This window comes from Juglans regia, chromosome 2 (assembly GCF_001411555.2).
Source record: "Juglans regia cultivar Chandler chromosome 2, Walnut 2.0, whole genome shotgun sequence".
In the NCBI taxonomy this organism is placed as follows: domain Eukaryota; kingdom Viridiplantae; phylum Streptophyta; class Magnoliopsida; order Fagales; family Juglandaceae; genus Juglans; species Juglans regia.
In genome coordinates this window covers 34,830,124-34,857,876 of record NC_049902.1, presented here as the reverse complement: position 1 = coordinate 34,857,876, position 27,753 = coordinate 34,830,124, and the positions used below count along the sequence as shown (strand labels likewise).

The 27,753-nt window shown below is 36.3% G+C and overlaps 4 protein-coding genes across 7 annotated transcripts; 2 read left to right on the top strand and 2 right to left on the bottom strand.

Annotated features, from left to right (window-relative positions):
- The first annotated feature begins 418 nt into the window (after window positions 1-418).
- Window positions 419-2,178, top strand: LOC109013905. Its single transcript, XM_018996173.2, has 3 exons — window positions 419-622; window positions 753-807; window positions 1,666-2,178. The coding sequence occupies exons 1-3, from the start codon at window positions 538-540 to the stop codon at window positions 1,823-1,825; spliced, it is 300 nt and encodes a 99-aa protein (XP_018851718.1). The 5' UTR covers window positions 419-537; the 3' UTR covers window positions 1,826-2,178.
- Window positions 2,179-6,391: 4,213 nt separating this feature from the next.
- LOC109013881 (cytochrome c-type biogenesis ccda-like chloroplastic protein) lies at window positions 6,392-14,438 on the top strand. 4 transcript variants are annotated; one of them, XM_018996138.2, is made up of 13 exons: window positions 6,392-6,491; window positions 7,391-7,481; window positions 8,528-8,674; window positions 9,338-9,393; window positions 10,126-10,256; window positions 10,355-10,440; window positions 10,551-10,582; window positions 10,857-11,018; window positions 11,306-11,378; window positions 11,481-11,581; window positions 12,246-12,338; window positions 13,800-13,846; window positions 14,243-14,438. In XM_018996138.2, exons 2-13 carry the CDS (start codon window positions 7,391-7,393, stop codon window positions 14,316-14,318), a joined length of 1,095 nt encoding a protein of 364 aa, XP_018851683.1. In that variant the 5' UTR covers window positions 6,392-6,491; the 3' UTR covers window positions 14,319-14,438. The 4 variants fall into 4 exon arrangements, with proteins under 4 accessions (XP_018851683.1, XP_018851675.1, XP_035543359.1 ...); XM_018996130.2 differs by lacking the exon at window positions 6,392-6,491 and adding an exon at window positions 7,073-7,141; XM_035687467.1 differs by lacking the exon at window positions 6,392-6,491 and adding an exon at window positions 7,157-7,253.
- Window positions 14,439-14,668: 230 nt separating this feature from the next.
- LOC109013898 lies at window positions 14,669-16,610 on the bottom strand. The gene is made up of 2 exons (XM_018996151.2): window positions 15,807-16,610; window positions 14,669-15,446 (listed from the first exon to the last, which is right to left on the bottom strand). The coding sequence occupies exons 1-2, from the start codon at window positions 16,429-16,431 to the stop codon at window positions 15,058-15,060; spliced, it is 1,014 nt and encodes a 337-aa protein (XP_018851696.1). The 5' UTR covers window positions 16,432-16,610; the 3' UTR covers window positions 14,669-15,057.
- Window positions 16,611-20,013: 3,403 nt separating this feature from the next.
- Window positions 20,014-26,458, bottom strand: LOC109013857 (ADP-ribosylation factor GTPase-activating protein AGD5). The gene is made up of 11 exons (XM_018996087.2): window positions 26,098-26,458; window positions 24,734-24,792; window positions 24,446-24,536; window positions 24,287-24,341; window positions 24,040-24,130; window positions 23,676-23,901; window positions 22,299-22,521; window positions 21,979-22,157; window positions 21,508-21,711; window positions 21,314-21,372; window positions 20,014-20,393 (listed from the first exon to the last, which is right to left on the bottom strand). The coding sequence occupies exons 1-11, from the start codon at window positions 26,146-26,148 to the stop codon at window positions 20,234-20,236; spliced, it is 1,398 nt and encodes a 465-aa protein (XP_018851632.1). The 5' UTR covers window positions 26,149-26,458; the 3' UTR covers window positions 20,014-20,233.
- Between the last annotated feature and the right edge of the window lie 1,295 nt (window positions 26,459-27,753).

Below are 27,753 nucleotides of genomic sequence, written 5' to 3'. Positions count from 1 at the left end.
TTGATGGGCATGCAAATTAGAATTAGATTGGACACCATAAATGCACCTGCACAGGTGGGAATTGGGATAGATATATGGAGTCTCTGTTAGACAGAGATTGGGTCCAGGTTTCAATGAGTGCCTAAAAATGGCAAAAATGGGCCACTGTTAAATTCACGGTGCATCATTGGAACTCTCCGAGGTACGACATTGTATTTAGTGGCGTGTTGGGAATGTTTGTTGTGTACATGGAAAATCAAGCTGTATTTCTTGTTCATTTTAGGCCGAATGTGATTTTATTTTTATTTGATTTTTTTCACGTGCAATCATTTTTGTTGTTGTATCGGTCTTTTGCAAATTACGAAACCATAAGCCCGGCCCGAGTTACTAAAATACAACTGAATAAACGCGGGCCTCGGCCCATTCCGTCCCTAGAGAGTATCGCTTTCATTTGAGCTAGGGTTCTTGCCTTCAATAAACCTCGACGCAGAGCGAGCGAGCGGGCGAGAGAGAGAGAGAGAGAGAGAGAGAGAGTCCGTCTGTCTCTCAAACTCGGCGATGGCGAAGAACAGGAACAAGAACAAACGAAAAGCTGACTTTTCAATGGATATATCCGAAGAGACTGTTACAGATCTACCTCAAGGTACTCCTTTTAAGTCTGTGTTATACAAGTTGTACTTGTACTATCATTGCTATATTTCTTTTTGTTTTGATTGCGAATTTTCTTGATCGTTTTGGAAGTAAGTATATGTCTTTTTCATTGTTTTGTGCAGCAATGGACACGTCAGAGTCTGGAGCTCAGAATCCAGCTTCTGGTGCCCCAATTAAGTAAGTATTCACCATCCAACCCAATCATGGTGAAAATTTGTGAAGGATTCCTTGTGTTTTTTCTTATAATATGCGTGTGTACATTGTGCTTGTATGCATGGAGTTCCGTTCTTATTTCTGACAATTTAGGCTGTTTACATCACAGTGCTAGTAACAGTATCAGGCTCATGAATTTACCTTTGGGGGCCGCCTAACGCGCCCACACTAAAATTTTGATGATTATTTATTTATTTATTTATTCGGTTATGTTTGTGTATGTAACTGCTATATGTGGTAGTGTACACGACAGAGATCATAAACATAATTCAAGTTGCATATGGGGGGAGCCATGAATTAAAGATCCACACTAAATGTACTTCTGGTGTTGAAAAGGTTTCTTTGGGCTTAGTTTTTTGGCACCTTGAAGTAGGGTAGTAGGAGTCCTGACTATTATGGAATTTTCACATTCTTTTGTAAAAGACCTTAGGTGATGAATTAAATTCTAGATGCGTGGGCTGCTATACCTTTATTCTGGCCTTATGTAGTCTATGGGCAGATATGGGTATATTTCTTTTGAACCGCTAGGTTTGAATTATTTGTGTGTTTCTACCTCTATCTGATTATTTTTTCCTGCCTTTTAACGGGTGTTTGTATTCCATAACTTTTCTTTGATTAATTAGAAGTACAGCTAAATTTAAAATCTTTCAACAACAATTCCATTCACTTTTATAAGTTTTATTCTATCCATTGACTGTTCTTTTTCCTGATTAAAATGTACTTTTAAGTTTCCTTTTGTTTGGTTTCAAATGTAGTTGCTATTTGAATCTTCAATTTCTTCACTTTCTGCCTCCTGTATTCATAAACATATTTTCTTAACAGAAAGGTGAAGAAGGGGAGACCAATGAAGAGATCGAAAAATGTCCGAAAGACCAAATCCATAGAAAAAGCCATATCTAAAAATGAGATGTACATTGAGAAAAACTTGAAGCATGAAAACAAAAAGTCAAGAACGCAATCTGCCAAAACTCTGTATGACTGAAGAATTGAGGATCCCAATCTACTGGGCTATTCATTATAGAAGTGGCTTAGAATCATCAAATCCTTCCTGTGATCTTTTCATCAGTTTTGGTTATTTTCGTTTACAACAGTGTAGTTAATATTACATTATTGTCTTAGCTTTAGAGTGGTTTTTTTGGGAGTGGTTACTGGTAGTATGTTTTAGCTAGTTCAGCTTATGAGAATTTCATTTTCATTATAGTCAATATGTCAATGGTACGTGGTATTGAAGATTACGGTCTGTATAGCTTGTCATAACTACACTGCTAGGTATTTTGTGTTATGGAATAATACAAATTGTTCCCTTTTTTTCACCCGAAAATCGTTTGCAATCCTGAAGCCGGTGCCTCTATTTCTTCTTGAATTTATTGTCATTTATACAATGCAAAAAAAGAGCTGTGGGATTCCTTTTGGCTTCTAGGACCAGCTGCCTCATTCCCGACAGTTGTAGCAGGCATGCTTTCTGTAGACAGTCCTCGCTTTTGAATTAGATCATTGCTACATACACAAAAATATTATATTAAAAGAAATTTATAAATTGATCTGGTTTCATGGGATATGTTAGATCTACTTTATAATAAAAGTAACTTTACAATCTAACGTACTACATCAAATCATATCAGTTTGTGGATTTACTTTTATGTAATTTTTCTGTCTAAATTATTTACCTTTGAGTTAACTCAAGTATGGAGAGATTTTCAGTAAATTGTGTCTATTACCATTGTCGTGACTCGTGGCAATGGCATTTCAAAAATTAATTGATACAGTAATGGACACATTAAAATTTGAGAAAGTAGTAGTACCTGCTTGTTTAACTTCAACATGTAATCGAGGTTTATTGCATAATCCCCGTTCGTGTGTAGATAGGGGCTTATCCATATGCTAAACTATGAGTGCACAGCCATTCTTTAAAAAAAATGAAACCAATTTCGAAACTTTAGACCCTTGCCCATTTTTGTGAGAGAGAGAATAAAAGAAAAAAAAAAAAACTCAAACGCGAATCCCTTATCAAGCATGGTCAAGAACAAAACCAAGGTGAAGGCTTAAGACAAAAGAAAAACAAAAATTGTTATAATAATATGATTTAGATCCCATTTATGCTCCTTATTTTCCAACCTAATGTATTATGCATAAACATTAATGTATGAATTTATAATAACATGTAATATTAATGTATAATAAATAAAATATAATAATATGTAATAGTAATGTATAATAATCATTATACAATAACATGTAATACTATAGTGCAATAATATGTAACTAGACATTAGTTAAATAGTAATTGTTAATAATCAATACTAACAATTAAATTTAGTGATAAAAAGATTATAAAAATCATAAATAAAAAATTTATAACTAAAACAAAGATCAAAAATTTAAAATTGGTTTAGAGTTTAGTTTAGGGTTTGATTTAGAGTTTAAGGAAAAAAGAAAGGGCCCAATACACTGCAGCGGTACAACACATCTTGCCCAAAAGGGACAAAATCGAGTCAAAACGGTGCTGTTTTGACTCGGTTTTGGTTACAAAACGCCACACTCAACGTAAAATGGAGTTGTGTTTGGGCTTAAGATATCCCCCGCAGACCTTAAGGCTTAAGTTTCATCACTTCAATCTTCACTCACTCTCTAATCCTAGCCGCACGAAGCCACAAACCCTAGTAGCAAGAACCTCAACCTCCGCCTCAGCCCATGTTCGGCATTCACCCTAGTAAGCCCCTTTTTCTTCTTGCGAGTCCTGTCACCTCTCTCTCTCTCTCTCTCTCTCTCTCTCTCTCTCTCTCTCTCTCTCTCTCTCTCTCTCTCTCGTTTTGATGTTTTATTTTATTTGAAATGTTATAGGATTTCGAAGCTAACCAAGCTACAAGGTGACGGACCGACTGTCCCTGTCATCTCAATCTCTCAATTTTTTGTTCTTATGCCCTATTTTTATTGATTCGATTTCAAAGTGCAAATGAAAAATGAAAATTTATTTTTAGAAATTAATGCACCTGGATCAGATTTTTAGATTTTTTTTTGAATCATTGTTGTTGGGTTTTTAATCACTGGAAATAGAGTTGAGGTTATATTATATTCAATTCTGCTAGGGGCAGTTTATACTTGCAAACGGCGCACAGTCGGCGCTTAGAATAATAATTTTTAATAGTCATGTCAATTGAAAAAAAAAAAAACAACGAAGAAGAAGAAATGCGAGAAAGATAAAAGAAGACACCCAACCCAATGATAGGAGAAAAAATAAAAGACTGACTGGGCAAAAAGAGGAGCAGGGAGAATTAGCCAACAGAGAGCCGCACTTAGACTGAAACCAAAATACAGAGGAATTTTTTTGAAGAAAACTGTTCAAATCTGGGCAAGCAATGTTGATAAATTTACAGAGGAAGAGATAGTGCGAATCTAGACAGTTTTCAAATCTTCTGCTAAGTAAGAACTAGAAACAGATTTTAGCTATTTTTCTTCCTCAAGATCTCACATTTTTGTTATTTGATGTTCTGTTGATTCTCTTTCAAAGGAGCTGAAAATCACTTCAGGCTCAAGATCGGTTTCGTGTCTTTGATCTGTTGTTTGGTCAGGTCAGATATAAAGCTAAATCTTTGAGCAAATCATGATCTGAAGCAAAACTGATTTCTTGAAAACAGAAGTTGCAGATTCGAAACTCACCTGTTGAAGAGAGGAGGCCGTGCTCGACCATAAACAAAAAGGATTAGTGTCTGAGATGGAGCTAAGGTAAGCAAGTCTTGACTCAAAGAACCTATCGAATAGGAACTATCGCCGTAGCTTGCCGTGTAGATATAAGTAATAAACGGCGTCGTTTCTTTTTTTCACATCAGAGGCGTTTGCGTCTCGCTTGCATCCTGCGTTTGCATCCAACGTTTTTCATATTATATTCTCAATTACATAGACAGCCTTCTCTCCTTTTTTTCAGCTTTTTTGGGCAGAGGATGTTACATAGGCACTTGGTGGGTCATAAACGACACTCTCCAGCTCTTTTACTTGGACGACTGAGTCACACAAAAACATAGACAAAAAGAAAATAAAAAATTAGCGAAACTCTCATAATACATCAATCTTTCAGTTGATGCAATGGTGACAGAAACGAAAATACATCTCTATGAAAAAAGTGTACGAAGCAAAAAGAGTAAAAAATTAATTGTAAAAAGAAAAAAAGGCAATGTATTTGACATCGAGCCAAGCGGAGAGGCCATTACCTGCTATGGCACCTATAAATGTCTTTAGCTTGAAAGCTATGCTTCCAACATTCTTCGACAACAACACACCATCTTTGAAACTGTCCTCGCTCTCAACCCCAGAGCTCTAGCCTCTCTTAACTTGATTGGCACCATATGTTTTTTTAACTTGTAATTGAATGATTTAGTTTTATAATTTTGATTATATTTTTTTAACTTGCAGTGATTTTAGTGAATGATTTAGTTTTGTAATTTTGTAATTTTTTTAACTTCTAGTGATTCAAGTGAATGATTTAATTTTGTAATTTTAGTTATGCATTAACTTGTATGAATGATTTATTTTTATAGTTTTGGTTATGTTTTGTATTTTGTTTTTTGCAATTTGGTTATTTTTAATCCTTGTCTGACACGTGCTCACTGGCTGGTTTGGAGGTGAGACAAAATACAAAATTTTTATCTCACTTTATTTCATTATTACACTTTTTTTAAATTCTCATATAAAATATAATAAATAATTCAACTTTTTAAAATCTCAAAACAATAATAATATAAAAAAATAATATTTTAAACTTTCATTTAAAATTAAAAATTTTCATCACACCCTTCAAACCAGCTGTATTTTTTATGAGTAATGTTAGAGAGAAGTTACTATAGCAATGCACACTTTACACTCACTGCGTGACTGCTTCTAATTGATTGTTTCCAACACTGACTTGAGGAGATGTGTGGTCTAGATGATGTCACATTATGTGTGTAAAATAGATGCTCTCAATAGTAACTTCTATCTATATTTATTTATTTTTTATATTAAGATCTAGATAAATGAGATATGGTCCTGAGATATTTTTTTGATTTTTTTGATTTGATGATTAAGTAAATATTTTTTTAATGATATTGTGATTTTTTAAAAATATTTAAAGATATAAAAAAAAAAGGTAATGAAAAAAAACATTTGACTTCTCTCGAGATTTGTCGGCCGAGGATGTAGATTGTAGAGGATCTAATCCTTACAAATAGCTGTCTACACTACGATGTAAAGGCTCAATTTTTATTTGAATAAACCTAAAGTCGAAGATAGATAATACATAGTTATCCATTTTATACATCTTAAAATTCAAAATAGACGTCGAGATCTTTCTCTTACGTATCTCTGTCTTAATCCCAAAAAAAAAAAAAAAAGAACAAAGAAAAATATCTGATCTACGAAAAAAGAACTCCAAAAACAGTTCTTCCGTCGACTGGTCTTATGAGTTTAACAGCCTCCAATTAGAATAAGACACGTAGAGAATTTTATCAAATGGAAAGTAGATCATTTTTCATCTGAATACACCCATTTAAGAAGGACCTCACTGCCTCTAACGAAAGCATAGCAGAACCAGACCCGTCGCCGCCACCAACCTCCATCGTCCCACCAAGCTCCGTCGCCTCCCACTGAGATATTTTTCTCCGTCGCCCCCCACCGAGGTCTTATATCCAATTTGCTCTGATTTGTGTACTGATTTGGGGTTATTTATAATGTATACAAATGCTATGTACCAAAATCAACCCAACATGTTTAACCCAGCTCACACAGCTTCTTAACCGTGAAAAAAATGTGAGCTCGAATACCTCATCTTCTGGCGAGGCTTGTTTTTTCTGCTTCTACAATCCAGTCATGTAGCAGACGTTCCACGTGAACACTATCAAGAGAGATTGCATTGGGTCTTTTATTTAGTTGGTGTCCTTTTTCTTTAATCACTTTTCACAAAAATCCAGAGTGAGGCGGGAATGTTGCAGGTGAGGGTGGTCCTTGGTCGTGGGCTTTGGCAGTGCAGTAGCATCAGCAAATACGTTGATGGCTTGGGTGTAAAATGAAGAGGAGAGGAGGGCACAGGAGGAGTTTTGTGAATTTTTGGTCAGCTGTAGTAAGGTGCACAAAATGTTAAATGAAGGATCTAGGTGGCAAAATTTTATTGGAGGGTTGTTTTTTGTGTATGAAGAGACTGACCGGTGGGAAGTTTTTTTTTTTTTTTATTCAGTAAAAAAAAAAAAGAGAGAGAGAGAGAGAGCGCTAAAAATTCGTTGTGAGGACCGTTTAGACGTTATCCCATTCGCTTCATCGCTCGTTTTTTAAAGTAGAGCTCTCTCTCGCTCTCTCAACTTAACAAATTCTTTTGTCCCTGTTTGGTTGCCGAGAAAACTGTGTAAAATGTCAAGAAGATTTTCGGTCCCGTCTTTGTTTGTTAGTTATGTTATCATCTGTAAAGACCTCACCCCGGCTATGTCAAACCGGTGGCAAACATAGCTTACCTTTTAGTTCCTTCTCCCTTTTTTGTTTTCGCTTCTTGCTCCTAAATTGCGGACTAACCTTCAAAACTGTGCAGATGAGCTTTGTTATAAACCACTCCGGTAGCTATGGTACCAACTCTTGCGGAGTTTCAAGCTGCAAGCTTGCCAGCAAAAGCAGCATTCATGGTGAGCCAATTTCGTCCCTTTCTCCTTTTCCTCTGTGTTTGTGGCTTGAACAAAGGGTTTATATTGCTAATATTTCTTCAAACGCATATCAAATCCGGGACGGAACTATAGCTGCTGTTTTGGGACTTCGAAGAACCTTTTACAGTGCAAAGTTAGGGATTCTTAGGGGAAAGGCATCTAGACACCTAAAAGAGGGCATAAAAGACTCTTGAGTCTTCTTGAAGCAGCAGAATACTTGAAATCAACTAAAGAGCGCTTTAAGACATTCAATATGGACACATAAAAAGTTTTTGGTACCACAGTGAGACAAGGATCCCTTTCGTATTTTTGTGGCCTTGTTAACCATTACAATGCCAAAATTCACCGAACTTAATATCTGAAGTAGTAAAGTGGGAACAGTGCCTCCCCTCCACCACCCCCCTCTTGTATACCTCCTGTGTACTTGGACTATATCTATTCTTGGTAATAAATCTCTTATTAATTATAAAAAAAAAAGTAATATCTGAAGTATATTTTTATATAGTTGTTTAATGTGTGTTTATACTATGTATGGATTTTGGAGTCATGATAGATTGCCAACGTTTTATGATTGCTTTTGAATACAGTGTAGGAGAGGAGACTTAATTTCCTTTTCGGCTATTTTCTGGTTAAATATATTACGAGATGTTTTTCCATACTTTCCGCATTCAGTTCTAGCAATTTCTGCGCCTTCTGATCGACCTGAACAACATATATGGATCCCTCAACCCCTTTTTTCATTACTAATGGTACAAAAATTTTACATTTCATTTTTTTTTAAAATTTTATGTCATAATTTATAGTTGAATAAAGAATTCAGAAAAAAAATATAAACTCAATCTAAAAAAAGAAAAAAAGAAGAAGAATGAATTAATGAAATGTTGCTCGAGAGGAGACTTAATTTCCTTTTTGGCAGAACATAGATGCTAAGAACATTATCTGTATTTGCCAATAAAATGTTTGTTTTATTTTAATATTAATACAAATATACAATTTAACATACGAACCACTTAATCATGTATTTCAAGGTAAAAGCAGATATATGGTGCCAATCAAGATGCTTAAGAGAGCTCCTGGGGTTGAGAGCGAGGACGGTCACAAAGATGGTGTGTTGTTGTCGAAGAATGTTGGAAGTAGTAGCTTTCAAGCTAAGACATTTATAAGTGCCATAGCAGGTAATGGCCTCTACGCTTGGCTTGATGTCAAATACATTGCTTTTTTTTTCTTTTTCTTTTTTTTTTTCTTTTTATAATTAGGTTTTTACACTTTTTGCTTTGCACTTTTTTCATAGAGATGTATTTTCTTTTCTGTCACCATTGCATCAACTGAAAGATTGATGTATTATGAGGAGAGTTTCGCTAATTTTTTATTTTCTTTTTGTCTATGTTTTTGTGTGACTCAATCGTCCAAGTAATTCAGAATCTCCCACCTTCTTCCCTTATAAGTAAGAGGTGGAGAGTGTCGTTTATGACCCACCAAGTGCCTATGTAACATACTCTGCCCAAAAAAGCTGAAAACAAAATGAGAAAAAACTGTCTATGTAATTGAGAATATAATATAACCTCAACAATTGAACCAGTGAGGGCGAGTTATTATATTAGCATGATGCATAGTATGATGAGATTAAGCAGAGTAGATTGCCAAATTTCTTTTACCCATAAAAGTGTCTATAATATTGGATGAAAAAATTAATTAGGTTATGTATATTGGATTTGCATAGTTTAGTTTTCTTTGCTCTTTTCCTTTCACACTTCTGATTAATTATGGCCTTCACAAATAGTTGTTTGGTCTACTTGGTAGCATCAGTGAACGTTGCTTTCTATTTCTGATGTTTCCAGCTATGAATTTGGTTGGAACCAACATGGCGGGGGCTGTAAGTGCAAAGAATATAACGGTGAGAATATGCTGTCTATATATTCAATAGTGTCCTCTAACCTTATGAGTTCCCGCCCTCTCTTTCTTGAACACATTTATTTATGGATGCTCCATTTATTTTTACATTGTAGGTGTTCTGGATATTCCATATAAGTTGAACTGAAAGAAGTTAAAAGGAAATTTCAATGCATTTTTCTTAGCCAACTATACTTGTGGGGAGAAAAACCGTTACAATTTTATTTGCCCAAATAAATTTCTCAATGTTGAACAGGGCCAGGGTTTACTCTGCAGGAGTGGGTCCGAAGGGCCCTACCTTGGAGAGGTTCCCCGATATAAAAATAAATTAATTAATTAATTTCTCAATGCATATTTATATACTTTGATGTCCCTTGGAAATATATGGTGTATAACATATACGAAGCATAGGTTAAGTGCAAGAGATACTCCCTAGTGTCCTCTGCTACTTTACTTTAGGGGAGGATTTGTGCTTCAAATTGCTACACGCTGAGATTTACCTCAGATTACTTAATTAGCCTGTATTCATATTAGTCACACTTGGTATCCTGGTTGCTTTGCCTTTTCTTTTCTTTCTTTTTTTGGTAGTAATCTATCTCATTTTGATATAAATGCTTACGATAATTTCTCAGGGTTTTAAATATTGCTCTGAATGTTATAGGTCATGCTATCTTTCAAGGTTTGCATGCTAGTTATGCTCTCATTCTCAGGTACTTGAATTTTTCCTTAATCTCAGGAAGGAGTCGCTTCTGTTTATAATTTGGCTGATGGAGGTCTTGGAGATTTGTTTGGAGGTTTCCTATATTCAGCTGGACAGCAGGCTAATGAAGCTGTCCAAGACCAGTTATCGGCTCTCAGTTTTACTAGGTTCAGTCCTACATATTACAAATTTGTGTTGGAGTTTCGGGAGATTTCACTCCCCATTCTGTATCTGATCTGAATTTGCTACTCATTCCTTGTTGCAGTTTGGCAGTTATCTTTGGGGCTGGGCTTGTGACCAGCCTTTCTCCTTGTACACTAAGCGTCTTGCCACTGACTCTAGGTTACATTGGTGAGCATTTTATATAGGAGATATAGTGGCAATTGTTTTTTTGATAAGTCCATTGTCATAGTTTTGCATCTCTTCATATGCTTGTTTCCTGATTGATTGGAATCGTGCAGGAGCATTTGGTTCTGGGAAAAGTAGAGCAGAGGTAATGACTTGCAAAACGAGTCAACTTGATACATATTTCCAACTTGATTCGTATATTTCCTCTTATTACTCCGTTCTAGTTTTACATTGTAGAAAATTTTGTTCATTGCTGAATCTTTGAGTTGTTGGAGCTTTTTAAGCATTATGTGCTTGTCCTTTGACACTTTATGTTTCTCCATAGTGTATGTTTTCTTGCTATATGTATTAGTCGCCTACTTATGTGATTGCAGCCCCGCCCCCCTTCTCTCATTACTAGACATTTTTTTCCTGGTCAGATCATTGGGGATTCAATTGCATTCGCATTGGGATTGGCAACTACACTAGCGGTCCTAGGCATAGCTGCCTCATTTGCTGGAAAGGCATATGGACAGATAGGGCAGGGATTACCTGTGGCTGCTTCTGGATTAGCTGTTCTTATGGGTCTAAATCTCCTTGAGGTATGGGTTCATGTAACGTCTTTTTGCCTTCTTCATAAGATCTACTGGCTTAACTGGGTTGTTTGTTTAACTGCTTTAGTCTTTAAAAGACGTATGTAATGGTCAGTTTAGATTGTTATGTATTTTCAAGTACAAATGGTGACCAGGTTTTGGAAATAAGCCTGAACAAAGGCTTCAATATTTTTGAAAAGCACTTGACAGAATTTGATAGTTTAACCACTTTGAAGACTTCGTCTGATTTTTCTCTTTCCTAGTACTACATTGATAATCTGATGGCCTTTTTTCAGATAATTGAATTACAACTCCCTTCATTTTTTGACAATTTTGATCCCCGTGCTGCAGCTGCTAACTTCCCTTCAAGTAATTGGCTCTTTACTTTTATCCTAGTTTTTTGAGTACTCATTAAACTGATTGTCTATATGCTCTTACAAGTTTTCAAATTGAATAAATGTGACATCTTAGGCGTGCAAGCATATCTAGCCGGGCTTACATTTGCTTTAGCTGCCTCACCTTGCAGCACACCGGTATTAGCCACTCTGCTAGGATATGTAGCTGCATCCAAGGTACTTTCAAATGCTTATTGTTCTATAATTTATTTTGGTTGGTATTTTCCAGACACAGAAGAAGCTAGTGGTTAGTCCCTAAGCGTTCGTTTTGTTTACATATTATATCACCATGCATTTAGAACTGGATTAGGACTCACTAGCTCCCAGATATTGCAAAATTGGGACTTAATCCAAGTGCTTCACTATTGCTTGGGGAAACCAAATTATGCTAATGAGTGGATTATTATAGGTCTTTTTGTTCTTTGGGTGAACATCTTTATTTGGTGGAGGTTATTAAGTTTCGTTTTTTTACGCTCTCCCTCTCTCTGGATAGACTTTATATATCACAGAAATTATGGAATATAAACATTACTATTTTAGACTGATTCTTACCGACATTTATAATCATTTCTCAGAGTTCAAAAAAGAGCTTTTGGGAAACATCTCTTGAATATAATATCATACGAACATACAAATATGTCCGAGAAAAAAAGAAAGAAAAGAAAAGAACAAAGACCTTACTCAATAGGGGACTATATGCACATTGATGATTTGGATTATTAATCATCCGTCTTTAGGCATGCTCAACGTGTCAAGATTAACTAACGAATAACAGGACTCCTTTGCAGTTTTTACACTTTAGTCTAACAGAATAACAGGACTCCTTCACTATATATAACAGGATCCAGTTATAGGGGGCAGCCTACTGTTGACATACACAACTGGCTATGTTGCTCCTCTACTTCTTGCTGCTTCTTTCGCTGGAGCATTGCAGGTATATATGGTTCTTTTATAGTACAGGTTGTATTATTTCTGTTAGTGCAAGGGTGGGAGAACAAACAAAAGCTTCCATCATCTTTCTTGGATAGATATCATGCCCAACTGCACATGACATGGTCTGGCCCCAAATCATGGTGACTCGCATTTGTGTCACGGTTTGCAAATTTATGAAGTGTACACTCTGGAAATTCTGGCAACTGGCTCAAACCATAGTTATTAAGACTGTTTATCCGGGCCGAGTTATTCCCTGGCCGGTAACCGCATAGGGAAACCCAGGTACACCCTATCCGGGTACCGGTTAAAAAAAAAAAAAAAACTCCCTAGTGTCGAAACGACGCCTCAAAACGGAGCCATTTTTATGCTAATAGTTAAAACCCAAAACGTGAAACCCTTGCCTTCACTCCTTCAGCCTTCACCTTTCAGGATCTCTCTCTCTCTCTCTCTCTCTCCCCCTCCAAAACCCTAGCCTCCTGCCACTTCGCTTTGTTGTTGTCGTGTGGGTGTTTGCTTTTCTGGGTTTAAGCCCAAGATGGCGAGTGGCAAGGCTATCGATCTCGAGCAGATCAAGAACGAGACCATTGATCTGGTATTCCTTCTTTCACCTTCCCTTCATTTTCTCATGAAACTGGACGGGATGTTTTTTTTTTTTTTTTTAATTTTCGTTTCTACTTGTTCTGAAAGGTGGGTTTTTTTTGTTCCTAGAAATTAGATCTATGGGTCCTAGGTGGGGTTTAGCCAAATTTCTTTCACTGGACTCCACTTGTGAAGTTTCTCACAATCTTTTTTTCTTCGTTTTTCTTTTCCCAGTTGATTGTTCTCTTTCTTCCAAGTCTGGCTAATGCCCGGATCAGAACAGAAAGGGTTTATTTTCATCTTCATTTTCATTAGAATGATTTTCTTTCTAAGTCTGGCTAAATTCCATTTCTTTCTTATTTGCTTTAAAATGCAGTTCTCTTAGCCTCTGTTTTACTTCCGATAAAACTGAGTCGTCAGATACATAGGAGAACAAAGTATTGAAATTGATGTTAAGTTGCACACGACATGCACGAAAAGCTTCAAGTCTAGTACTTGTTTTCTACATTCCTACATATTATAAGAAGTCTTTGTGTTTCATTAATTTCCTTTTGATGTTTCCTTGAACTTTTCCTCCCTTTTCCCTCCAACCAAACAGATCCCTCCACAAAAAAAAAAAGAAAAAGGAATCCAGATTTTTGAAACCCAAAAATCCAGATTCATCTGGGTTCCAACCCAAGTCTGTAACCGGGCTAATGAACCCTGCCCAGGTTTAAAACCCAAATTCCAGTCCGGGTATACCTGGGCTGGAATCCGGATGAACAGTCTGGTTATAACAGATTGCTGCTCTCTACTTCATTTTTTGGATTATTAAACTCAACAAATAATATTGCATTCTGCTCAAAAATTTTCTCAACGAATATTAATGCTTAGATATTTGCAGAGCCTGCTTTCATTTCGCAAGTTCTCAGCATGGATCAACCCAATCAGGTAGTTAATTTCTAATGTGTGTATGCATTCTCCTAGTAATACTCGTCATTCAACATTGAGAAATGCTCTAGTCACGAAAAAATCTCACAAAAGTTATTTTTATTGTAAAGTAGATCTAATGTATCGTATGAAGTCATGTTTGTGGGATTTCTTTGTAACTGTAGAACTTCTCTTCACCCTTGTCATTAGTCAGTTGATCACGGGAGTGGTTAGACTTGATCTGTGACTCGTATTGATCACTATCAGCATGCTTCTATCAGCACATTACGATTATGCATGACCATCACATGCTGCTTATTCCATTGGCTGTCTTCTCATACGTTGCTCAGATTTCTTGCCGATTCCATGCTTCTAATACAGCCTTCTAATACAGCTTCGTATTGGTTGTTTTTGCAGTGGCGCCCTTCTGTTAGGAGGGGGTGTTTATACTTTCTTGGATAGGCTTTTTCCAGTAACGACGATGGCAATGTAGAGAGTTGCTTGTTGATATGTATGGGAAAAAATAAAGGAAATTAAGTAAAGTAGAAGTAATGTGAGGACATCGTCACGTTAATAAATAATAATAATTCTTACAGTGACATTATTATTGGTTTTTGTCAGGAAATAATTAGAAGTGGAATCTAACGCACTAGTATATAATATAGGGTAGGAACACTAAAAAACGTGATGATTTATAAAATGGAGAGAGGATGATCATAAGAGCCATAGGAAAAGTTGGTCTTTGAAAACAATGACACTCCTCCAAGTCTTCAGCTTGAAAAGAGTAACTACCCTTGCAATGGGATAGATGTTTATCTTAGAACAGATGAAATAAAAATTCAATTACTCACAAGTGGTTGTTCCTTTCTTATTACACAACTCAAAAATATTGTCGTCTTGTAATCATTCTTGGTATTGACGACGAGATGCTCAGATTCATTACATCACAAGTCATTTATCAAGGCTAAACCACCGTTAGCCAATTCCAACAAATGCAACCGACCAACTTCAAAAATAAACCCTCACTGGTTTCTTGCCATTCCAAAGCCCTTTAATTTTTCCACCCAAAGAAAATTTGGGACGATAAGAATTTCTAAAAATTTCCACCTTTACAGACCTCTTACTCCAAATTATCATCACATACTACACCCCAAAGGAGAGATAATGCGGGCAAACACACCTTCTACCGAATTGCCCAGGAAAAAAAACAACAAACTGGCCTCTCGAAGTTTCTAGTGGGCGCCACGGCGGATCATCTCATGGTACTGATTCAAGGATTCCTGTCTCTGTAACCTCATTTCCTCGTTAAACTTCTTGATGAACGCCTCCACTCGCCGGTTCAACTCGTCCTGACCCAGTGACGGTTCCTTCCTCAGTCGCCCCGAGACAGGCGACGGACTCAGCGACGAGTTGGCGCTGCGGTCGCTGAATGTCTCGGATTTCTTCACCCTGGGAGGGGTGTTCTCGTCCGTCGGCTGGTTGTGCCGCATGTGCGATTCCCACGTGTCGGACTTCTTCAGGTGCCTTGTTAACGGCATTGAACGGCCCTCGGTTATCGTCTTCCACGTGTTCTCCAGCGTCTCCTGCCGCTTTGGCTTCGACACTCTCAAGGCCTTCCCGGCTGCATTATGAACCAAACGTAAAAACCAAATTCAATTGAATTTAACCACCCTTCTGCCACTTCCTTTCAGAAAAAGTTGGGGGCAATTTCGACAATGCATTGACATCCTAAAACTAGCTGAAAAGATGAGGGTAATCTCGACATTTGGCGACGTCGAGTTCAACTTTTCGAATTTTGTCTTCGCAGATTTAAATTGAAACAATTCAACAGCTAGTTTAATTATTTCCCAGTAAAAGTTCGATTGAATCGCCGCAGTTACCCCAGTGACTACAACGGTCATATTCACATTTGAGAACATGCGCCGAAGCAGAAGAGACTCTTTGAAAACGCGTGAGAGAGAGAGAGAGAGAGAGAGAGTACCTTCAGGGCTGGCTTTCAAAGGTCTTCGATGAGCGAATCTCACAGAAACCGGTGGTTTCTCATTCTCGTTATTCGAAATAAAGACCTCCAATGAATCTTTCCTCTGCAGACTCCCAGTCCACGCTGACCTCGTTAACACGGCCTCCTCACTAGCGTTCATCAACATCACGTCGCTCACGGCCTTCTTCTCCACTCCTTCGCACGCTCCCTCCGAATCCACCACCTGCACATCAGACACCGAAACCTTTGCCATGTCGTAATCTGATCCCCCGAAAATGACGCCGTCTCCGTAGACAACAGAGTCCTCCTGCACGTCCCTGGAGACCTTCTCCTGCGGCGGTTGAACCACCGGCATCTCAGGCTCCGGATAATCCGTTTTCTGTTGCATCTTGGAGGAGGCAACGATGCTGATAATGATGAAGTTAATTACGATGTAGAGGTACGGAGGCCTCAACCACGACAGCAAGAAGCTCCAGATGGAAGGGATTTCATAGGCAATGAAATCAGATACCATTGGAAGCGAGAGCTTCAACATCACAGCCAGGGATAACACACCGGTCGAGATCAAAACAAGCTTCAGAGAGAGGATCCAGTTGTTGCTGGAATTCGCTGGGACGTATGCCATTTTGCACCAGTGAGAAAGTTCCTTTTTTTTTTTTTTTCTTTGGAAATCAAAGAGTGCGAGAGATTGACAGTGCGAAGGACATGAGGGGATATTTATAGAGGAGCGGCTAGAGAGGACGTGGTGAAATTTGGGCCATCCGATCAAGGAGAAAAGACATTTAATAGAAGGTATGGACGGATTCGATTACTTGGGGTGAAGGCATTTTATAATGAGATCGTGGACCAGTAGGGTGAGGGAGGTGCAGGTGGGGCCCGCGAGGGTTTCCACGTGGATGAATAGTCGACCTGGAGCAAAGTGCAGCGGGATGTTGTCAGAACTCGAAAGCTATTTTGAATTATTTAATTTTAAAACAAACCTTATTTCTCAAACGGCTATATTATTTGACCGTCAACTCCGGAGCTGTATCAGAGGTCCTCGATTCCCATGGCCAATGGCTTGGGGGGGGGGGGTTGTCTTCTTTCAGGCTCCCCACGTGCCCTTCACCGTAGATGCTGCAAACCTAGCCGACGTCACTCGCGACAAAATTCTAAACAAGAAAAGAAAAAACCGACCAAAACGTGAACCAATTAAGAATTGTGTTTTGTGAAAGAACTGTGTTTTTTTCATTCATATACTTCTGAAAAAAGACATTTATGAGAAGTACAACATTTTAGTAGAAGATTGGATTTTGAGGAAATAATTTTAATCCGATTTGGAATGAAGCTTTCTTTAATAATAATAATAATAATAAATTTCTTACCATTAACCTTCCATATGTATTTGTGAAAGGATGACTCCAAAAAGTGAGTTGTCGATACACTGATCTAACTATGTTTAACGAAAACAAATTAGTAAAAAGAAAGGTTCCCTTTTTTATAGCCGTCATTGTCTTAATCCTAAAAACACCGACCACCCTAAAACCACCGAGTTTGCGTTTACTTTCGACTTTGGAGAGCTATTTGCCAGAAAACACGAGCCACACAAGTACGTTTGCAAATTGCGTATAATAGATACATGGATGGTGGGCTGATTTTTGCTTGTAGGCCACGGATCTACGTGCATATAAAAGAGCAATGTTAGATACAGTTTTCATTTAGAGACTGTAATGTAAGTTTAGACTATTTTAATTTTAAAATTTTTTAAAATTATAAAATTATCCTTCCTAAAATGATGTTTTCTCTCATTTAATAATGTGTTTGCACATACAGTCTTCACTTGAAGACTGCAAATAAAATTTCTCTATATATATAATGCACATGTGGCGGCTTCTAATCACGAGTTGTCTTAACAGCAAGAATTCATCTCAACAAAAGGTTTTACTCTCAGGTTTTGGATAAGATCGTACACTGCTACTTCCCCTCCTTTTAAATTTGTTTTTATTTTTCATTTTTATCCCTTTTTTTTTTATTTTTATTTTTTTCAATACGTCAAAGTGAATCCTGCTTCTCCCAAGTCATACATATGGAAGGTTGAGAGATTGTGCAAGGTTGAAAGTCATAGGTTGTTATATTTGTTAGCCGAATTAATTGAGTTGAAGATGAATTGAGAGTGGGAGATGGAAACGAGAGGCCATTAACAAATATCAAATAGACGACGGAATAGACCAAAATTCCATTTCATAGATTGTTTCCGATTTCGTTTGCTTTCATTATAATTTCGGCACAATTATTGTGGGCCGTGAAATTTGAGAAAGCCGACTTATGATTACCACACGAAATGACCCTTTCAACTATGTTACTGAGACCTTTTCCACCAACCATTTTCTGGGAACTTTCAAAATTAGGAAAACTTGTATCTGTACTTTCATCAATTTGAACAATCAAATCTTAATATAGAGTCTAAATTATCCTTATTTATTAGCTTATAATAATATAAGTTGACAGTTTAATTCCTAAAAAATTAGGAAAACTATGATAAATCCATAATTTAAAATAAATTTTCCAAGTTTTTAGAAAATTAATAGAAAGCACTAGAGGTGCCATGTTTCAGTAGTCCCTTTCTAAATGCGCAGCGATGACATCCTCGACGCAAGGAGATTGCTTCACACCATTTGCAAATATTATATGAAGATTAAAATAAATTTAAATGAGTTGCTCATGGAAAGATCAGTCATAATCTTATAATCGCAGAAAAAATTTATTCATTATCTTTACACATTATACATTATATATTTTTTTTTATCAAATATGTGATATATAGATAATGAGTAGGAAAATTCAATTAGTTTAAGAAAAATAAAATAATTTTATTTATTTATTTATTTATTTTAAATAATATATAAAAATAATGTGTAACAAAACTCATAATCATAACTATACTTTCCTGCTTAGAGGTCATTTTTATTCCTCCAAGAGCTAACAAATTAAGGCTTCAATAATAAGAAGTACTAGATTTACATAAAAAAAAATTATAAAAAATCTATAACTAAATATGATTTAATGTGATGCTTTATATTTAGATTATAAATATATTCAGAAATTGTCTAAAAAATAGATAGAGGGTTTATTGGGTCCACTTTACTCACCAAATTTGACTTTAGAAGTTAGAACCCGCCCACTCCCCTAGGCAAGCCGCAAGTATATGTTGAAGGTAGAGTCGTGGTGGTTTTTCATTGGTTTTATTTATTTTACAATGACAGCAATGTTATTTAGGTAAGCGTTAGGTACAATTAATCATTAGACAGTCCAAACACAGTTTTAGCGTACGATCAGATAGAACCGCCTAATGGAGGGATTAGTGACACATAAGCAGTTTCATCTTCCTACCAATTGCTAGTCAAAGCCTGGGTCATTCACTTGACTCTTTACTTCTCCAAAACGACACCTCGATTTGTTTTTTGTTCTCTTCCAAAGTCCAGCTCCAATATTTTGTGCCCAACTTCAATCCAGAGTAAACCAACGAACAAGCCGAAGCTCAGATTCAATTGGCAGGGAACCTGGACACGTGGACTATGGTGGCCGCCTACCGGAAGGAAAATTCTTCTTTAAGGCTTGAAGATACATTAGTTATTATGAATATGGTTAAAACGCGTTAGGCCAAATAAATACGCGCCAAGGAAAAAAAATGCGGAATGCAATCAATATTAAGAAAAATATTACACTTCATTTACAGCTTGGATAAGTGTTAGGTATGGGGTTTAATGGGTTGATTGTCCTACATTTAACAAAGAAAAAATTTAATTGTAAGCAATTTTACGTATAAAAATGTGCACTCATTTAATATGATTGGTCATGAAGTAAATTTTATTAAAACAGTGTTAATTTGAATTTAAAATACGAAGATAACAATATTAATATGTAAATTTATGCACAAACTTACTTATATATAACAAAACTCGAACACATGAATTAACTTCTCACAAGTCAAAGATACAAAGCAACAGAAACCAATGACGAACTCATGACTTGGCACAAAGGCCACTCACCCAGATGCACAAAATCCAGCAGAAATCGACACTATGACAAAGATCAAATATCAAAATTGCTATAAATTTATGAATTTCGAATAATCATTTTCCTTGGGCTGCCAATCATTCCAGGACTTGTTAAAAAGTTACTCCGGAAGTCCATCAGTAGATGTAGATTAAAGGAAAAAAAAAATGGATAATTCATAATCAATCTAAACTCATTTTTATTACTTCAGATACACCTACTGATACAAATGAAGCAATCACTCAAATATGAAGGAAAAAAACTGAACTCCCTCTACAAATGGCTTACAACCTTCAGAGTACAGGTAAGAAAAAGTCCAAGGGCTATTTTTCCTGTAATTCATCTATTTTTGTATGGTATGGCAAAGCAAGCATTGTCATCCGAAAGACAACTCACGGTTTTGAAAACATCCCTTGCGTTAAGGAGGAGAAATCATACTCCTTCCCTGATTGAGTTGGAGGCACAGATGATACTGTTGATGTGGATTGAGGCTTACTCACTGGAGCGGCGGAAACACCATTAACTGGGGTGGCTTGCCCCATATGATACAAGCTGCAAGCAATAAAGGGCAGCAGTTATCAATACGAAATCATAAAGTTTAGCAAAATAATGGGGGACCTTATTGTGCGTGCGAGAGATTTGTAATCAAAACAATGGCAACAGTGTAACCTACAGGCAAAGTGCACATTCACTTTCACCTCCTGACAGATGACTAGTGCAAACCACAAAATGAACAAAACAAACGGAGAAACAGATATCAAATATTGAAAGAGTAAAGAAACCCCATAGGTGAAAAGATAGCAACTAAAATAGTAATAAATTAATGAATAAAGTGTAACAACTAAAACTTAAAAGTAACAACACTCTCTTTAGAAGTTCAAAATAGCTTTTATAACAAACACCTTTTGAAAGAAAAAGCAATTCTCAACATGTTTTCCTGCATGAAATTCAACTGTACTTCAATTGAAATCGTTACTATAATTTATATGCAGTCTTTGCAAGAAAAAATAAGTATTTTCGGTATTCTTAGGTAGCATGTGTGGCAATAAAAAGATACCCTAGGAGTTTTGAGTTCAATTATGGTTGGATAAGCTTACTCATAGGCAAGCCTCAAAAGGAGGTAAAAGAACACTAAAACTATATACTTCCTGAAACTTGTCAACAAAAAGGGTACCAAGTAGAGCAAACCTCTCAACTTGAGAACTTCCTGCTAGCCATTTGCAGGGTTAAGAACCCATTGTGCAAGTAACCATGACATCGAAAATGCCTAAGACATGGCAGCTAAACAAACACAAACTGGGCATCTACCATTCAACACAATTACGCACACAAAATTATAGCTCAATATTCAGTCGACAGCTATAACTTAAAATGGATTATAATTCTATCAAGCAGGTATTATTTTCTATTTTCGAGTTCCCAAAACCCTTTTAGATATGAAAATTTGACCTAAAGAAAAATTCATGACTTACCTAGGTGTTGGATATGGAACAGAGCTCCCCACTTGATATGCTGGCCACATGTTCCTTGTCTAAACTCAGGCAGAAAGATGACCAAATGACAAACTTCGTAGATAAAAGTTAAAAAAAATAAAAAAAGTATGCATTTAGGTAAGCCATAATACGGACTGTCCCTGCATGAATGTTTTCAGTTCATGTGGCATTACCATTCCAGGCATCTGGTGGCCAGTATTTCCCCAACTTTGAGTGGACAAATTGATACTGCCATTGGATGCAGGTTGTTGTATAGCCGAAAGAACTTTTAAGTCCCCACCGGCAGACTTAACTGCAGCAGCCATGAGAAGGGACTGTTGCTGAGCTAGCATCATAAGTTGTTGTTGATGTGCAGAAAATGGAGACACCATGCTTGACTGCAATTCAAACCAGGAAAACATAAATTGTTTATTTTCAAGCAATACGTGTTAATAGCGAAAATATAGTTCTCCAACCAAATCATATGCAAAAGTTGGTTTTTCAAAATTTATCAAGGTCAGTCGATTTTATATTGGAACTGAATGAGAAAACTTTTATATTGGAACTCCAAAAGGCAAATAGAAAAGTCTTTTATAATCAGGCTAGCAAAGTTTTGTTATAAACAATTCTTAACAATCTTATAAATGATGGTAAAGCATATATACCTTCTCAAAAAGGCTCATAATATCATTTTTTACATCTTTCTGGGGTTTCTTTGAAACTGGAGCAGGCATTACTGAAGGTGAATCTTTAAAAAGATCCTCAATTCCAGAAGTTGACTGGGGACTACTTTCAAGAGGTTTTGTCGGACCAGTTTTCTCAGCTGTTGAAGCTTCTCCAGCAGCTGTAACAATAATACAACATTACAACTATAACTCTTAACCTCAAAGCAATTGCACAAAACATGTCATCATAAAGAATACAAAATTAGATGTAAGGCTTTGATGATCCAATAAGTGAAAAGAGATGGTCACTAGACACATACACTGGAAACCTGCCCAAGCATTATCATCAGGCAAAGCTGCCCCTGAGCCATTTTCACTTGGAGCATCCAAGGATAACATGTTGAAAAGGTCAGTTGCATAGTCAACTTTTGGGGGAGAGACAGCAGAAGCGGCATCCAAAGGTTGTTTTGTTGCTTCATCTTGGGGCACTGCTGGTGCTGGTTCTATTTTCTCAGCATGCTGGGGCTTTGGCATCGGAGTAACCTGCTCAGATGTATATATTTCATGGATAAAGAATCTAATTTCATGCATAGAGAATCTAATATACATTTTGAAAATACACAGAATGCTCAAAAAGAAAAAGGAAAAGGATTATCATTTGGAAAAGATTGAGGCAAATCTAGAACGATGTAGGTCAATCAGTCCTAACCATTATAAGTTTATAACCTAGGAGATTACACAATGCATCAATTGAGACTGCCTAGACTTGACCATGATCACTGCACTTCATTGCTAACACTGCATTGGTATTTGATTCCTTAATTTTCTTTTCCATGTCATGAATATTATGGCGCTGATTAAATTTGTCATCCACAAATGACAGCCAACCCATACCCGGTCCTCAGACCAAAGATGGAACCCACTAGAGCTCAAAACACCATAGGCTCATAATATATATAGAAACCACAATTTCCAGGGATGAACTTGAACACTTTCAGGCACACCTTCATATCTATGCTTTATAGAGATAACCACAGTGATTAACACATTCCCCCATCTTATCCTAGCCCACTGCTATGCTACAGAAAGAAATAGATGGCTTGGTTCTGAGAGCTCCCAACAAAGGCCATTTACTTCTGTGGTCAGTATTTTTACTTTTATTATTATTTAACAACATGGAACCTCACCAAGGTAATGCCCTTCATACCCACTCGAGGAGCAAACCCCGAATGCACGACCCTACTTCCCAAAACCATTGTCTCAGGTCATCAAGAGGAACTCCTAAGGCAAAACAGAATCCAGGATATCTCAGTTTGCAGTTCATCCCAAACCTGTCCTTTGACTACTGAGGTGTTTCTTTGGGCCTATTAGCTTTTTATTTTCAAGTAAGTCTCTGTAGCAATACCAAGAGAATGCCGCTTAGTTTTTTGACCCGTTTCCTAGGGCCTAGTAGCTTTAAAAAAAGGGGTATCCTCTTGGTGTACAGTTCATCCCAAACCCACCCTTTGACCACTGAGTTGTTTCCTGGCAATAATTAAAGACATTCTCCTGGCTTTGCAAATAGATTGTCAGTTCCAGCAGAAATACCTTAGAAGTCACCATGTTCTATTCTCCACCTTTTCGTAACAGCTTTATACTTTGCAATCAAGGACACAATATATGAATGGTTATCAACTAGGTAAAACAAATAAAAGTACCTTCTCGGGTCCTTTAGGTGGAACAGGAACGGTAATCCTTGTAGCAGGACTAGCACTAGGTGGCCGTGTATTCTTCCTTTCCTCAAATGTATTTTCAGAACTAGAAATATGGTCCTTCCCACTTCTTTCCCCAGGTCTCTGCCAATGCATGGAAGCCTTGTCTTCCTGCCCTCTAGTCGGTGATTTTGGCTTTCCATCCCTAGAAATCCATCTCTTCTCTTCATACCTAGAAGAATATAATTATGATTAGAATGGACAAATAAATCTTATGACTGTAACCAGATGCACATAATAAAGTATAGCAATGAACTAAATTGATATAAAGAAAGATACTGGTTCCTAGATTGACAACTCTTACACATACTTTGCACGAATAAAGTTCTCAATTCCAACTCTATCATAATTTGGGGGTAGATCTGCTTCCCAGTAACTATTTGCCTTCTCATTTCCCATTGCTACATAAACCAAAAAAACCAAATAAATTCTTAGGCGTAAATTCTTAGGCGGTTTATAAATGTTAAGTTCAACGTTACATGAGTCAGGAGAAATTATTTATAAAAAAAGCATTGGTCGGGAGAAATTCAAGGCCGTGAGGTAATAGACAAGCTTACATTGAATATAGGCAACCTGCTCCGGAAGCCAAGTGTCCAAGGTAGCAGACCGTACCTGCAACCAAAGTCATCTTCAAAAGTCAAAATCAGCCACTTCATATCTTCTGTAAATTTGAATGCGGATACATATTAAATGACATGTAAGATGAAAAGTATAACCTTTGATATGTGTACCCCAAGGCTTCTATGGATCCCAGAACATTGCATGCATATAAAGATGCCTAAATTCACGCTAGCCCATCTTGGACCTCTGCATAGCAATAAAGTCGTTATAAGAAGCTTGTAAAAGTGAAATATACGGAATTAACATGCTTATGTATGAAATAACCAAGGAAAATTCCCTATTGCTGGATAAAATCTATCAAATGAACTTGAAACTCTATCACTGAACAATATCTACATAATAATGAAACTACTATAATATCCAGATCATCTCAGAGAACATACTTAGACTTGCAGTCAGCACATTCCCTATTCTCTGGCAATTTAAGAAGTCCTTCCAGTATCTGCGTTATTTAAAGTGGGAGATAAGATTTGTATACATTTTAGGTGGGAGATAATGAAGCAAAGATTAGCATATACACAAAATCATAAACAATGAGAAAGACCAACAACACAAAGTGTTGGCATATTAAGTCCAGTGTAACCCATTGCATTAAGTCAAAGACCAAGCTAAAAATGGTAATGGTTCATATTCCAAAACTCAAGACAGTGATCTAAGTTTTAGTTTCAATATTAACATATACACGCATATCATATAAGAAGAGAGGGTTTGAAGCAACAGCATTCGATAGACCAAGCTAAAAATGGCACAAAAAAGAGCATCAAAGCAAATTGAATAATACCTCTTAAATAATTCATAATTCCAAAACTCAAGACAATGATCTCATTTTAGTTTCAATATTAACATATACGCATCTCATATAAGAAGAGATGGTTTGAAGCAACCGCATTTGATATATTATCCCATTGTCATGCGAAATGCATTCTTTTCTCCTCTACTCTGTATGGTACAGGAGGGCTCCGCCAACCAAAAGAACCATATTTGATGTGGTGACAGGTCATATTTACGGTATGATAGACAAGTTTGAAACACAAAACCTATGTCTACCCTCTATATAGGATCTCCTTCCCACAAATTTTAAAATATATAGTGGAAAACTCAATAGTTGCAAATATGTTTTTAAGTGCACAACAATCACAGGAAATACCCGACCTGAAAAAACACTCAACTTTATGGTGCATAGCGTTCTACTGAAAAGGTTTGCATATATGGGAAAAATGAGTCATAAATACATCTCATCACAACGAGTAAGATAGAGGCAGATGTATCTGTTGGAGGAGATTAAAAACTAATTAAACCAGATTATATGTGTCCAACATTACTTGTCCAAAAAAACAAAGGTCCAACATCAACAACATAAATAACCCTGATCAAATTCCACGCGAACTCCAATAAACAAAATTACAAAAAGAGAGAGTGAGAGAGAGAGATCATCGCAGTGCATAATCAATTATAGGAACACTTAGCACTGATCAACGGACCAATTTCACCAAAGACATTTTTGCTTCAGATCATACAGATCGAAATGTTCCCGAATCTTATAACGCCTAATCAAACCCCAAAAAAACTACAAAGATCCCAACTTATCCTTTATCTCTCTTCGATTTCTCAGAAACCAATCAAATCGCATAATGAAGATGACTAATCGGAGGCAATTTTTTATTGAAAAAAGGCGTGGCAACTCTTAACATTTCATAAATTAAAGGATTCTAGATTGATAAAACAATTAAGGAAGAAGAATCAGGACCTTTCTGTGCTTGACGTTGAGCTCTTTGGAAACATTGGCCTTCTCGTTCATGGTGTCCTTACAAACAAAGAAACGAATTAACGAGATAACAAATCAGCAGCGTGAGAGAGAGGACGAAGTCACGAAGACGAAGACCGAAGGTCAAATTGGTCTTTCCGCGCACTTTCACCCTCTATCCCTTCCCCCCCTCTCTCTCTCTTAACTCGCCCTCTCTAATAATAATTATGCGATACGAAAAATGGAGAGAAAGGGAGAAGGAGATCCACGGCGGAAGGCAGAGGCTGCTCTTTGACAGGCTTTTATGATACCCCTTTTTTTTTTTTTTTTTCCCTCTCTCCCCCTCTCTCTGCGTGTTTTATCTGGCTTCACCGCACATGTGGAGCTGGAGTCTGTCCTGTGATATCTGGCACGTGTGGATGGGTGGGATTGTCCAATCCCAAGAGAACAAGTGTTATTTAATTATCTTTGCTACTTAATAGTTTATATTTTATTAATCCACAAAATGTACACTTTTGTTTTTGACATAGTAACTTTTCAAAGGCGTCTATATGTTAGCTCATCCAATTAATGGAGTTTTTTGGCGTTAATATACATCCTCTCTCATTTTTGTAATCTATGGTGCTACTGTTTAGGCTCGATTTAAATTGAGAAATCTCATCTCATCTCATCTCATTATTATAATTTTTTAAATTTTTATATAAAATATAAAAAATAATTCAAATTTTTTTAAATTCTAAAAAAATAATAATATTATAAACATAATATTTTAATAATATTTTATTTAATTTTTAACTTTCATTTCAAATCATCTCATCTTAATTTACCATCCAAACCTAATTTTAGCGTTGAGATTAATCATATAATTGTTGTGATTTTCACTCGAAGATAATAGTGACAAGTCGGAGCCGCCGTAATAGGAACTTTTTAAGGTTTCTATGATATTCTTGGGGGAGTCAATATTAGTCATTTTTCACTCTACCGACGTATATTTTGTTGAAAATGAGGATGTCGATCTTCATCTATGTCTGCCTTTAAATTTAAAATTTGGATAATAAATTAAGATGAAATGATTTGAAATAAAAATTAAAAGTTGAATAAAATATTATTTTTTAAATATTATTATTATTATTTTAAGCTTCAAAAAAATTTAAAATTATTTATTATATTTTATATAAAAATTTAAAAAAATTATAATAATGAGATGATATAAAATTAAACACTTATTGTATCTAAACGAGACTTAATCATTTGATCTCACGCATAGTAATATGATAAAACTTGACATCAATATTCAATAATATGTTTAACGTGTCAATAAGTAAGCTAATAAATAATTTTTTATTAATTAAATCATGTTATTTTATACCCTCTTTCTATACATGATGATTTAAAATTTTATTATGTAGGTCGAGGTAGTTATGAAAATCTCCAAATATTGTTACTGTTAATGCTGAAAACATTTTTGTTTGGTGATTCATAAAAACATGAAGAATAGCTGGTAAGACTCTATAGATACATAATCAAAAACTAATGGCAGAAAGGATGTAGAAATTCTAAATATGTATCAACCACCAGAGCTAATTATCACACAAAAAACTGCATCCCAATCCTAAACACGACCACGGACTCTTATCTCCGGGTTTGGGAGCATAAAAA

Excerpts from the sequence above, each read along its gene's own strand:
- LOC109013905 (XM_018996173.2), top strand. The coding sequence starts at position 538 with ATGGCGAAGAACAGGAACAAGAACAAACGAAAAGCTGACTTTTCAATG. Across the intron at positions 623-752 it reads TGTTACAGATCTACCTCAAG|CAATGGACACGTCAGAGTCT; the intron begins GTACTCCTTTTA and ends TGTTTTGTGCAG. Across the intron at positions 808-1,665 it reads GCTTCTGGTGCCCCAATTAA|AAAGGTGAAGAAGGGGAGAC; the intron begins GTAAGTATTCAC and ends TTTTCTTAACAG.
- LOC109013881 (XM_035687466.1), top strand. The coding sequence starts at position 7,256 with ATGTTATCATCTGTAAAGACCTCACCCCGGCTATGTCAAACCGGTGGC. Across the intron at positions 9,394-10,125 it reads TAAGTGCAAAGAATATAACG|GAAGGAGTCGCTTCTGTTTA; the intron begins GTGAGAATATGC and ends CCTTAATCTCAG. Across the intron at positions 10,583-10,856 it reads CTGGGAAAAGTAGAGCAGAG|ATCATTGGGGATTCAATTGC; the intron begins GTAATGACTTGC and ends TTTCCTGGTCAG.
- LOC109013898 (XM_018996151.2), bottom strand. The coding sequence starts at position 16,431 with ATGGCATACGTCCCAGCGAATTCCAGCAACAACTGGATCCTCTCTCTG. Across the intron at positions 15,447-15,806 it reads TTTGAAAGCCAGCCCTGAAG|CCGGGAAGGCCTTGAGAGTG; the intron begins GTACTCTCTCTC and ends TTCATAATGCAG.
- LOC109013857 (XM_018996087.2), bottom strand. The coding sequence starts at position 26,148 with ATGAACGAGAAGGCCAATGTTTCCAAAGAGCTCAACGTCAAGCACAGA. Across the intron at positions 22,522-23,675 it reads CACCTAAAGGACCCGAGAAG|GTTACTCCGATGCCAAAGCC; the intron begins GTACTTTTATTT and ends ACATCTGAGCAG. Across the intron at positions 20,394-21,313 it reads GTTCCATATCCAACACCTAG|CTTGTATCATATGGGGCAAG; the intron begins GTAAGTCATGAA and ends TATTGCTTGCAG.